This window comes from Eurypyga helias, unplaced genomic scaffold, assembly GCF_000690775.1.
Source record: "Eurypyga helias isolate BGI_N326 unplaced genomic scaffold, ASM69077v1 scaffold16792, whole genome shotgun sequence".
NCBI lineage: Eukaryota > Metazoa > Chordata > Aves > Eurypygiformes > Eurypygidae > Eurypyga > Eurypyga helias.
The window spans coordinates 22,650-34,994 of record NW_010234211.1 but is presented as its reverse complement, the minus strand read 5'-3'; the positions used below and the strand labels follow the sequence as shown (position 1 = coordinate 34,994).

Here is a 12,345-nt window from a genome sequence, read left to right as displayed (position 1 = left end):
CACGGGGCTTTTCCAGACACGGCCAAGTGCCAGCAATGAGTTCTCCACAACTCCTTGTCTTTACCCTTGGCCACCTTCCTGCATCCTGACCGAGATGGGCTGGTTTTCTTTTTTGGGGTGGCGTGTGCTTTCCTTGGAGCGACGTCAGAGGGCAAACCAGAAGGAAGGAGCTGCTTGGCAAGAGCTGGCCTGGAGGGGCTTGTGCAGGAAGGGTGGTGGGAAGGGGTCCCTCAGGAGACGGAGCTGAGCAGCCGTCTGTAGATGAAGCCCAGCTTCTCCCGCAGGGCCAGGAAGGTAGGACGCTCCTCTGTGTTACCGTTCCAGCACTCCAACATGATGGTGTAGATCTCGGGAGGGCAGGAGCTGGGACGGGGAAGGCGGTAGCCCCTGGTGATTTGCCGTACAGTTTCTTGGTTTGTCATTCCTGCAAAGAAGGAGAAGGTGATCCTCAATCTAATGCCCCCAAAGGATGCACTGAAGGTACACCTGCAAAGGGCCAAGATGGCAACTGTCTCTGCCATGAGACTGGTAGAGGAGAGGCTGTGAGAGATCATCCAGCCCATACCACTTTCCTGCCCCCAGCTCCTGTACCCCCTCTGCAAGCACTGAAAATCCCTCTAAGCAATCCCCAAAGTGGACAATAACTTGCTGATGCTCTTGGAGCTGCTTCCAGATCCATTGTGGAAGGGACAATTCAACAGCTCATGACATGTTGGCTTTTGGGGATCGTGGGCAAGCTTCCCAGTGTGTGGATGGAGCAGCACTAGAGGGGGCTGGCAGCCCTACCTTCATACGGGATCTGTCCATACGTGAAGACTTCGTAGAGCAGAATCCCGTAGGACCAGACATCAGACTTGAGGGAGTAGGTGCGGTAGTTGGCTGCCTCCGGGGCTGTCCACTTCACTGGGATTTTGGTGCTGCTGCTGGTGGAATAAATGTCATCCTGAAAAGCAATGGGAAATGGGTCATGAGGGATTGCGTAATGAACACAGCCGCTGGTTTGGGCCCTTTTGCTGGGGATAGCAGGGGAACAGCTTCAGCATGGGACAGCTCGGTGGCCTTGGGTGATGGGAGGGACCCCAGCATCCTGCTGACCAACCTTAAGGAGCCGGGCAAGTCCAAAATCAGCGATTTTGCAGGTGAGTTCCTCTCCCACCAGGATGTTCCTGGCTGCCAGGTCCCGGTGGACAATGTGCTTCTCCTCCAGGTACCTCATCCCGTCTGCCACTTGGCAGGCAATGTTGAGCAGGTGGGAGGTGCCCAGGGACTTCCCTTCGGGACCTGTTAACCCAGACAATCCAAGTGTTAGGGGCAATCTAGCAACATTGATTTTAGGTGTTCTGATTTGGAAGGACACCCTGTGCTGGCAGCATGGGACAAGGGGAATGTGAAAAACCTCGAATCAGAGGTCCTGCCTAAGTGCTCAGCACAGCCACGTGCTCCTCAGGAGTGGGACTGGGGCAAACTCTAGAGAGAACCCTGTGCTGCGAGGATGCAGACATCCATGGCTCGTTCAAAGATAAAGGTGACCTTCTGCCATGCAAATCTCCAGCCAGGCCTCTCAACCTGTCCTACCTGCAAGCTCCAGCTCCTCCGGCACCAAATGCTGCCGGAGCCGCAGCCAAAAACAAGGTCAGTGTGGGGGAGGAGGGGGGTGTACCCAGTAGAAGAACAGGTCTTGGTGGGAGCTGTTTGTCTTGTTTCCCTTCAAGACTGATTACTGGGTCAGGAAAAGAAAGGCCAAGAAAAATAAACTGATGTCCGGGAGATGAGTGGCCCATGGCCTGTTACTAGCTCTGCACATGAACTGCCCATGCTGCTGGGCCCAGGGGGAGGCCTGGCCGTTTCATTCTTAACAAAGGCAGAGTTGCCCAAACACGGCAGTGGGGTTTCTGTGCAATGGCGGGAGCTGGCAGACCATGGGTGGGTGAAGAAGGAGGGATGAAGGTCCCTAACAACACGCTTGGGCTCCCAGGGACTGACACAGACCCAACCCATGCCGACACCAAAAGGATCATGCCAGACTGTGTCTTTGGGTCTTAGGGTCACCCAAGACCACCTTCACCAAGCACCCATCTGCATTACAGCTGATCTAAACAGGACTGAAACCATGTTTGCATTCCCTTAGGGTCTCCAGTTGGGTTCGTAGGGCCATTCTGGGGCACAGAAAGCATTCTTAGAGCAGTGCTGCCCCGGCAACCCACTTCCCATGGTGCCGGCACGGGTACTCACTGTTGAGGTAGCTGTGGAGGTTGCCTTTCCGCATGAGCTCAGTGATGATGTACACAGGCTCATCCAACGAGCAGACGGCATGCAGCTGGATCAGCTTCTCATGCCTCAGGCGCTTCAGGTTCTGAATCTCCTTGGTGAAGTCTTCTGCCTTCATGTCGGCTGGGAGAGAAAGCCAACACGGCCATTGTGAGCTACTTTCTTACATGGACATTGGGAGCTCAGCACCTCCAACTGGGATGAAGACCTTTTTCCTCCTCACAGATCACCCCTGCTCTCAAAGTTCGCGTCTGCACATCCTGTGTCTCAGATCCAAACACCAAAGTCATGTTTTCCATGAGACTTTGGATCCAATTTTCAGGATCATAGTCCCATCAGGACTTGACGTCACAAACCCATTGGACTTGCCTTGCCTTGAATTATCACAAACTCATTTGACTTGACGTGACTTACCAGAAGTCCACTGGACACAGCCATTTATAAAGGTGCAGCCCAAGCTTAAGTGGGTCCACAGAAGTAGTCCAGTGGCTACTTGCCAGGTCCTACCACAGTTTGCTTGGGAAGACAGACACAGTGACCAAGAGGACTAGGAAACAAAAGGGTCTGAACGATGTGGCAGTGAACAGGAGACGCAGTTAGCCACCGTTAACATCTCCTCCACTTACCTTTTATGATCTTGATGGCCACCGGCACCGTGTTCCTCCACAGTCCTTCCCACACCTCTCCGAAATAGCCCTCTCCCAACTTCCTCCGCAGGGTGAACTCCCAGCGTGGGCGCTCCCAGCCGTCCCTCTCGGGGGGTGTCTGTGAAATGGGCATTGCACGCTTGGACCAGCCAGCTGGGCTGCTGAAGCCTGCACCAGGTCCTGGTGCCCACCAAGGCGTGGTGGCCGTGGAGGAGCGAGCACGACCTCGTGCTCCACCACTCATGTTCCACCGGTGCTGCAGCCTGTGCATTGTTTTTCCCTCTGCTTATCGTTCACTGGGGACACAAAGCACGTGGGACATCCACTGCATTACCTCTGCTGGGAGCCAGTGCATGCAAGGGGGGAGATTTTTGGACATTACATGAAATATCAGGAATTCAAGTCAGAATTCCCTCCTCATCGGACCTCAGAGGTGCCTTTTCTCCATTTCCACCAATAAGTAAAAATGAGTAATGAATATTGTTGCATATTATGGCTGATTTAGACTTCAGCTCATTAAGCATTTCTTTTATCTTACACCTTTCAATTTCACTCTCAAATTATTCACATGTTTAATTGTTATTTCTAAGTCATAATCAGTGAATGGAATTCTAATCAGGAAATGAGTTGGCAATTTGGGATTAATACTCTAATTGGATTTATGAGTGCCACACTAATTGGCCTGAAACCTATACGAAAGCAGTGTGGTCTTATTATACTCTAGGAAAAAAATTGGAAGCGCAGCTACTTACAGATTCAGTATCGAAGGGATTCGGAACAACATGGTTTCCAGCCTTGGAGATGGAGAAGATGTTTCAAAAAAGCCTGGGCATTCTGGCTGGTCAAAAATATCTATAAATGCCATATGTGGCCTTAACATGGGTGAAAAAAGGTGATGCTGGCAGCTATGCTAATGGTATATTTTAAATTTAGTTTAATAGAGTTCGAATCCCAAATGGACAGACTAAGTATTCTTATTTTTCCCTAATTTCTCCTTCTTTTTTTCGACCCTGGACATCTTTGGGACCTTGGCCGAGGCGCACCGTTGGCATACGCACCGCAGGGCTGCAGGGCTGCAGCAAGGGGCTCTGGATGACCTTCCAGTGCTCAGTGTAGAACGCGAGGAGCTCCTCCATGTCGGGGAAGGGATGTCCCTTCTGTATGTAGAAGCTGCCCCTGGGGCTCTTGCAGATTCGGAAGTGGCTGACCTTCGCGTGGTTGCGCACTGCAGGGAAGCCCAGGCCAGGGAAAACTAAGCATGTACAATCGCCAGCTCCTTCCCACCTCCCTGCTGACTCTCTCTCTCACTTCCAGCCACCCAGTCATCTAATTCACCCTAAAGCAACCCAAGTCACCCCTGGGCTGTGATATCCCACTCCTCATCACCCCCCTTGTTCCCACCTCCCAGCTGAGAAGGCTCCTGGCCGCGGGCGAGTGGGGCTCACTGGGAGCAGGGAGATGATGCGTTATTAGCAAGGGATAATTCCCCACTCAGGCAAACTGCTTGGCGAGCAGCAGATTGTGTGGCCACTCGATGTAGATGAACTAGCAGCAGCTAGATGTCCTGTTGGTACCCCGCATCCCAGGGTGCGATGAGTGGGGGTTCACCCTGAAGTTCTCAAGGTGGTTTTTACATGGATCAGTCCAGATCGTAACAGCACTGTCTGGTGCAAAACCCCCTGAATACAGATTTCTGTCCGTGGGAGTAGCCCAGGCCCTGGCAGCTTGGAGTGGCAGCGTCTTTTTAGACAACACTCAGATGACAAAAGCCGCTGGAATGAAATCCTGGGAGTTGGTGCTATGAAACCACCATTAAGCCTCTATGAATTGTTTATGGCTTTCATATCCTGGATGGGAGCAACGTACTTTCCTTTGCCACAGTAATTTGGCAATCCATACCTGCACCTATTAGCTTTCCCCATGCTTTTAGGAAGCAGTCAATTCTCTTTAACAAGATGATGTAAAGTGCTTTAAATATATTTCCATGTTTTTCACTCCATGCTGACCAAGCTGTCCCTAAGAAACAGCTTGGTTCCTTTCCCTGTGCTAATTTTCTCTGGATAATTGCCACACAATTACCTGAGAGAGAGTACTCGCCCTTGCTGCTCTCGCTGTCCCGGACGAGGAAGGAGCCGTGCTGGTTGGGAGGCGAGAGGAGGAGCTGCTCAGCTTCGTTTCGGCTGATCTTGCTGAAGTACCAGCTGGGGAGGCAGAGCAGAGGGGTTAGTGCGGTGCAAAGAGATGGGGCAAGGATGGGGACTCATCCAGCCATGGGGCTCCTGCACCTCCTGAGCATGAGCAGCTCCCTCCCAGCCTTTCCCACGCTGGCAGCCACCAAGCAAGCGGTACGTCAGCCAGCCCCGGCTCAGAGCCTGATAACACGGCTGCCACCCACCCCTTTGCCACCCTTTGTCAGCGCGGCTTGATTTTGCGGGCACGTGTTGCATTTTATCACAACTAACTGACTGCAAACCATTCCCTGTGGCAGTGCCTGATCGCTGGTGCCTTGAGCTGGTCAGGTCTCAGCTCCATCCCAAAATCAGAAGGTTTACACCCATGGCTCAGTGCAGCAGGGAGGTGAGCACCCTGGCCTGCGGTAAATAAAGCACCAACTACCTGGTGCTGCATGGAAGATGCTCGGGTGGGGATGCACCCACGTGTCCTGCCACCAGAGCCGCAACTACAGGCACAGGATCGCTTTGTGCTTCTTGACCTGCATCTTATGGACACAACCAGCTCTCAGAGCCCGTGAGAAAATCACATCATTGAAAACATCTCCAGGGATTGCCCTTTGCTGCTCCAGACATGGCTGCGCTGGTTGGGGATCTCAGCAGCAACGAGACAGGAGGGAGGACCGAGCCAAACCCCTCTCCTGTGCCCGACCAGCACCGAGATTCATCACCAAAACTCCAGCAAGAACCCACTCAGTGGGACACAGGGGAGCGTGGGGAAGCGGCTGCTTCATCCAGCCTAATGCAGCCGGGATGCGAGAAGCTGAAGGTTTTGTCATTAGCTGGGATCGCCAGTGTCTGAGAAGCCATGCAGGAAATTATATGTGATGGGGTTACAGCAGCTGAACAAATTACCACCCAGCTCTGACCTGCGGCTCCGCGGAGTCTGCACACTCGCGGCTCACTCCGGCTGCAAAGCCGTGCACGTTTGCTGCCAACCGCCCTCCCGCACCACAGCATCCCTTTCGCCTGCATCCTTGGGATGGGCCTGGGCACGAGCTGCTCACGGGTTGTGCGCATACACACACGTGTGCACGCACATGCACACATGCACACATGTGCAGACATACATGCACATTCAGCGTAGCCTGTCCAACTGTTCTGTGCATTAGGGCTACAGCAATGAGCTGACCCCACGGTCCTCTGGTCCCAGCACGGGCCAAGCCAGACCAGATCTGCCTTTTTCCAGATCTGCCTTTTTCCAGAGCACACCAGGAGAGGAGTGACCAAGGGTCTCCCATCCCACTGGCTGCAATTGCTTCCCCTGCACTTCGGGGCCATTTCCCAGGCTCCCCCTGCTCCTTTCCTGTACTCCTGCATCCGGGCAGCGTAGGGTGAACACTGAAGGAGTCTGCAGGGTGATCACACCCTCCCATCCGTGCACTCCCCATCGCCTGGTGTGACTCAGGGCCTGGCACCGAGGGAGTAGCAGTGTCCCGGGGCGCTTTGCCTGGCGTGTCGGGACCAGGCTGCCTTACACAATGATGAGCCTGGTCTTTCCCCAGCTGAGAGAGGGCTGAGACATCAACCTGAGATCCACGTCAGGTGGGAGAGGCACCAACAGGGAAGGAGCCCCCCATCCTGGATAAACAAGAGTTGGATGGCAGCAGCAGCGACATAGCTTGGTCCTACAGAGCTCTGGACTTCCTGGCATGTCCCTGGCTTCTCCCCACGCTTCCAGGCTCTTTGGAGCTGGCAGGGCTCAGGCACAAGCTTCCCCAGCCCCCCCCCTCTCCTGTAACACAGGGAAAGAGGGAGAGGAGCCGGAGCAAGCAGGAGCCTGTTTATTCAGCACCATAGCTTCACCCGTGAACACCATCGCATCACATCCCATCCCAGAGCCATCCCATCCTGTGCAAGGGTGGTGCATCCGGGAAGAGAAACCAGCATCTCTGACCCCATCATATCCCCCAGCTCTTGCATGCTCTCCTGCATACCTTCACCCCACTGCTGTGAGCTGCAGCAGCTTCATGGCAGCGACGCCCAGGGGAGGGAAGGTCACCTAACCTTAACCCTTGGTCCCACCACCACAGGTGGCAAAAGCAGGGGATGAGGAGCTCATGCTCCCCGCTGTCCCAGAGCGCGAGCACTGCCTTTCCCTGGGCAGGGACATGCTACCCTGGTCCAGCTTCCATCCCGCTATGTGTCCAGAGTGGGATACTTACGGTCGGTGAGCAGAGGTGCCCTGGCTGAGGTTGGCCACGTAGGCAGCAGGAACGTAGCCCATGGCCGGCTCCCCCAGCAGCCGCCGGGCTAAGACATATTCTCCTTCTTCTCTGAGGACACGCAGTTTGTCCCCTGCGCTTACGCTCAGTTCCTCCGCACTCCGGGCTGTGAAAGCGTATAAAGCGATACAGAGAGAGGACTTGGGGATGAAGGAAATGGAGTTCGGCTCCGAGTGCAGAGAAACGGAATCAGAACCAAGATACCCCAGCGAGCAGCTCTCAGGCACAGAACGGGGACGGAGTTTGTTCCAGAAGGATGTCAGGAAGGTCAAACGCTTCCGGACAAACTGCTCCATCCCTGTAGGTGGATGCGGTGGTCTACGCCACAGCACTTCTCGAGGCTGGAGGAAGCAGCGATCCCGGCTTCATACCGCCGTCCCGCGTCCCTCGCGCGCGTCTGGGCGCTCGCTGGCCCTTCCCGGCGAACTTCCTATTTCTGAAAGTGAAACTGGTTGATCTGGTGGGACGAGTCTGCAGGTGGGATGAGTCTGCAGGCGGGAGTCCCACGCTCAGACCCGCGGGCACATCTGGGAGACGGGCACAGCTGCAGCCGGGCTCGCCGCTCTCGAAGAAGGAGAACGGCTTTTTATTGTTTTAATTATTATTTGAAAGCGTGCTCTCCTGCTTGTTAGCAGAGCACCGGTAAACACAGCGCTCTCTTCTTCACGCAGCTCTTGTGACAAGTGGCTGACTCCGGTTAATAGTCTTGATCTCACTTGTGTGGGAGGGTATTTTTTTTCCGTAGGAATATAATTGCATCCACAAATGTGCGAGAGTTAAAACAGAGTTAAGGAAATAACCTTAGAAGAGATCTGAAGTGGTTTGGATATTTGCTGGGTGGATATTGTGGGGTTTATACACAAGATCCCTTTTCCTTTCAGGCTGCAGTGGCTTCCCAGGGTCACCCTGCTAACGCATTTCCCTCCTCCCACTAATTCCTCGTTGCAGAGGATCACCAGGGAATCCATTACCCAGATCCTCCAGGATCCAGTGCCTGCTCAGCCTCCAGCAGAGCTGGGTCCCTCTCAGCATCAGGAGGTCCTGGCCTGGCACAGGGTCTGGATCAGCCCCAGGCATCTGCGTGGCAGCTGGAGCTGAGCCCAGGCACACAACCCCCGGCTCCTGCTGCCATCAGCACACCCACACTCCTGGCATTCCCAGTCGCACTCGGACACGGACACACAACCACCCCCCTGCTAAACCCCAGCAACCACACACAGCAGCCAAAGGATGGAGATTCCTATCTCGCATCTTGCACATGCGCTTTAAGCCACCTGAAGATTGCTGCTCCAGCGAGAAATCCCAATGCGTGGGATCCTGAAATGCCCCCCCCAGTCCCCGCCTGGGTTTTATCACCTGACTGTTCCATCTAATTAGTGGGAGTTTTGTGCCTGGCAACTCCTCTCCTGGCCTTGAGCCCATTATTTCGATCCTCCTCTGCTGGTAATTGTTACGGGTAGCTCATTTTGGGTGTGCAGTTGGGTTTTGAAAGAGATTGTTTTTAAAAAAATAAGGAAAATTTGTTGTAGGGGTCTGGGCTCTCCGTGAGCATGCCCTGCGTGTTGCTACACAGATAAGAACTAGTAAAAAAGGGAGTCTTTAATAAAATATTCTGCTCCCTACTTACCAAAGTAGCACTTGAATATATGGGTAATTCCCCCAGGGTCTTCCCCCAGCTGCCCAGCACACAGCCTCGCTCTCGGTGGCACGCAGGGGGGTGTGATTTCCCTGTGTGTCTTTCCCACTTCAGCATGGCGAGGGGAACAGAGGACGGAGCCCAGAAGGGTTTGCAACACGTGGGGATAGATAGGGGCATCCCCTCCACAGCCCTTCTGACAGGTCTGCTCCTCATACCACACTCCGTCAGGAGGAAAATGGGCTGCTTGGTTATGCATTTGGAGATTATCTGATTAGATCAAGCACTGAACATTTCTGCCTTCCTGTTTTGAATGGGGACTTGGTAAACTTGTGGTTTGCAGGAGACTGGAGGCTGCTTTCCCTTTATTGACCTGTGCCAGATTAGATTCTCTAGTGGTACAAGCGATAGACAAGTGCAGCTGATTTATAACACGCAAAGGCTTTGGATCTTGATTTGCACCTAAATGAAAGAGTACTTTAAAATGAGATACAACCCTGAGGACTAAATACTGCCTCTGAGCTGAACCTACCAGACATGCATAACACACACTCATCACTGCAAAGCCTGTGTCTGCACTGGACACGCACGCACGGCTCAGAGTCCCACGCTGGGAAACAGCTGATAAATCACAACCTTTTTCTAGTATCTTTTTTATTTTCCTATTAAGTTCCAGGAGCATCCCTGCTGCTTTGAATCCCTTTGGTACTATAACACACCTAAAAATAAAAATTAAAAAAAGGGGGAGAAGAAAAGAACAAGCCCATTCACAGAAGTTTCTGGTCCTTGCACTGTGGGAAGGAAGGTGGGAGGACACAGGAAAGGCAAAGAAGGCACAGGTATCTAATGGATCAAGTATTTTCTCTTTAGTCCCTGTGACCAGCTTACAAGGATCTATTAAAAACCAATCTGTCCACTGATTTGGGGCTGTGCTGGATACACAGGGACTTTAGTTCTAGCACCACTAAAAAGCACCTCCAAAGAGCAACTAAACCAAAAGGCCTGTTTGGTAGAGCTGGTTACACAGTCCTGGTTTAGTTGCAGAACACCTGGGAGCAGTAAACACAAACAGCACTTTGCATTCATCCCTGTGTCAAATACTGCACATCGTGTTCTCACGCACTAATTGACAGAAACCAGCAGCTCCCCTCCACTAATGAGAGCGCCCCATTACATCTAATTATCTGAGGTTCTGTTCCAGGTCCTGTTACGTTTACGCTCAAAATACATCTTCCAGCGAAGAACCTTATGGGGAAGAAAAAAAAAAAAAGAGATAAATCCAATTAATCCCCCAAAGGGGCAGAAAGTTGGAGAATGAGGGTCATGCCAAGGAAAATGAGCACTGGGCACGTAACGGTGGGTCACTTGCGGGGTCACATAAGCGAGGATGTGCCACTCGTTACACGACGACGGGCAAAACGCAGCAGCAGATGTCGGCCATCTGGCACCCTGTCCTGAAGCACCCAAACAGCCGGGAGACTTCCCCGAGTCTCGGGTTCACCTCTTCCCTGCTGGTGCTTGCCACGACCCTGAGGTTCCTCTGGCTCTTTCTGCTAGCATGAGAAGATGCTGGGGGTTGGCTCTGGGTTTCGTGTTTATTTAACTTATGTATTGTTCTCCAGATTTCTCCAGATGCTTCCTGGCACCACAGTGCGTTTGAGAAAGGTTTTGCCTCTTACTGAGTTGTTTCGGTTGGGTGCCCGTGGGACATTTCACACAAGGGATGGTGGATGATGACAGCATTGCAAGGGAAGAGGAGAAGAGCACAGCAGTGGCACTAAAGCAGCTTCAATTATTCACCGCATCCTGGGGACTGCATGGTGGATGATGACAGCATTGCAAGGAAAGAGAAGAGCACAGCAGTGGCACTAAAGCAGCTTCAATTATTCACCGCATCCTGGGGACTGCAGAAGTGGTCTGTCACCATCAAAGAGGGCAAAGCCCATCCCTGTGAGGCTGACGAGGGCAGGAATGGTCCAGGGGCTGAGGGGCTCGTGGACAGTCAGTGCAGAGGGTTGAATACAGGCAGAAGTACAGTCGTCCTGGGACAGGGGGTGGTACAGGAGGTGTGAGAGGAGGCAGAGCATCGTGGGGTCTTGTGGCTGCTGTTTCTGAGCCCTGTAGGAGCGGTTGGACTGGGTGGTGGAGAGCAGGAGTGCAGGGCACGAGGCACCTGAAACGGCACAGGAAAACAGAAAAACTCTGTGGGAGGCAGCTGGAGGCAGAGCAAGCTGTTTGTGTGGTGCCTTGCAGGCCTGGGGTGTGCATGACAGCAGCACAAAAACACCAACAGCCCTTTAAACCCACAGAAAAACTATTCAGGGCCCCCGTAAACCCTACAGTGCTCTTTGAGGATTTTCAAATGATGGCAACGAAAAGCCAGCTCATGTGTCAAACTGCAATTTATGTCAAATTTCTAAAAGGGAATCGCAGTTTGACTGGAAAATCTGTAAGAACCAACACACCAAATCGGACTGGAAATCAGTGTGGCCAGTTTACAGGCTTCCCCTTCTGCTTTCTGCTGAGATTACCCGCACAGACCAGCCTTTGCTCACCCTCTCCTGTAATCTAACTTCCAGAGGATGATGCTTCTCATACTGGCTGCCTGGCAGAACAGTGCTTCTGCATAACACCCTGCCTCTGTCCCTGGAGTAATCATTTGCAACATGTAAAAAACCATTAAATGCCTCTTCCAGACTGGCAGGTGCCAGCGAGCTTTCATCCTCTCTTTCAAGGCTGCAGGGATCTCTGTGGGAAGTGAGCTAAGGGAGCTCTGCCTCTGCTCTCCGTGCCCCTAAACACCAGGGAGCAGAGGTCTTACAGCTTTCTGCCAGCACTCTGAGCTGAGCGGCAGCAGGAGTCCCCGGGCTGGAAGGTGCTGACAGTGGCTTTAAAGTCTTGCTCCCTTGGCTGGAGCTGAGCAAACAGAGGACTGGTGCCTTCAGACGAGAGGTGCACGGTGACTAAGCTGTTGAGGGGGAAATCTCGGTCAATATGTAAGCAAATGATGGATTGCTCCATCTGCCCAGATGGCCTTGTTACCCTGAGGAGGAACCAGTCTATCTACTCCATCACTGCGCTTTGTGATATCCCTTCCCCACAAAGGTCCTTTGGAGACTGTTGGATTTGGGGTTGGGGTATTAAGTGTTGCTAGAAGAAACCTACCCAGACTCCCAGGAGAAGTACGCCTGAGAGACCTCACCCAGTCCACCTAGTCCATCCTATACTTAAATCTTTCCCCATCTTTGCCAAACTGGTTCTTAAAAGGCCTCCAGGAATGGATACGCCACAAGGTCCCCAGACAACACATGCCAATGAGTCACTAATCATTACCGGTA

The 12,345-nt window shown here is 52.9% G+C and overlaps 1 protein-coding gene across 1 annotated transcript; it reads right to left on the bottom strand.

Moving 5' to 3' along the window:
* Positions 1-230: 230 nt before the first annotated feature.
* LOC104502502 (tyrosine-protein kinase Srms-like) lies at positions 231-7,667 on the bottom strand. Its single transcript, XM_010161991.1, has 8 exons — positions 7,312-7,667; positions 4,995-5,116; positions 3,974-4,140; positions 2,895-3,033; positions 2,233-2,391; positions 1,100-1,281; positions 787-943; positions 231-424 (listed from the first exon to the last, which is right to left on the bottom strand). The coding sequence occupies exons 1-8, from the start codon at positions 7,665-7,667 to the stop codon at positions 231-233; spliced, it is 1,476 nt and encodes a 491-aa protein (XP_010160293.1).
* Positions 7,668-12,345: the final 4,678 nt, after the last annotated feature.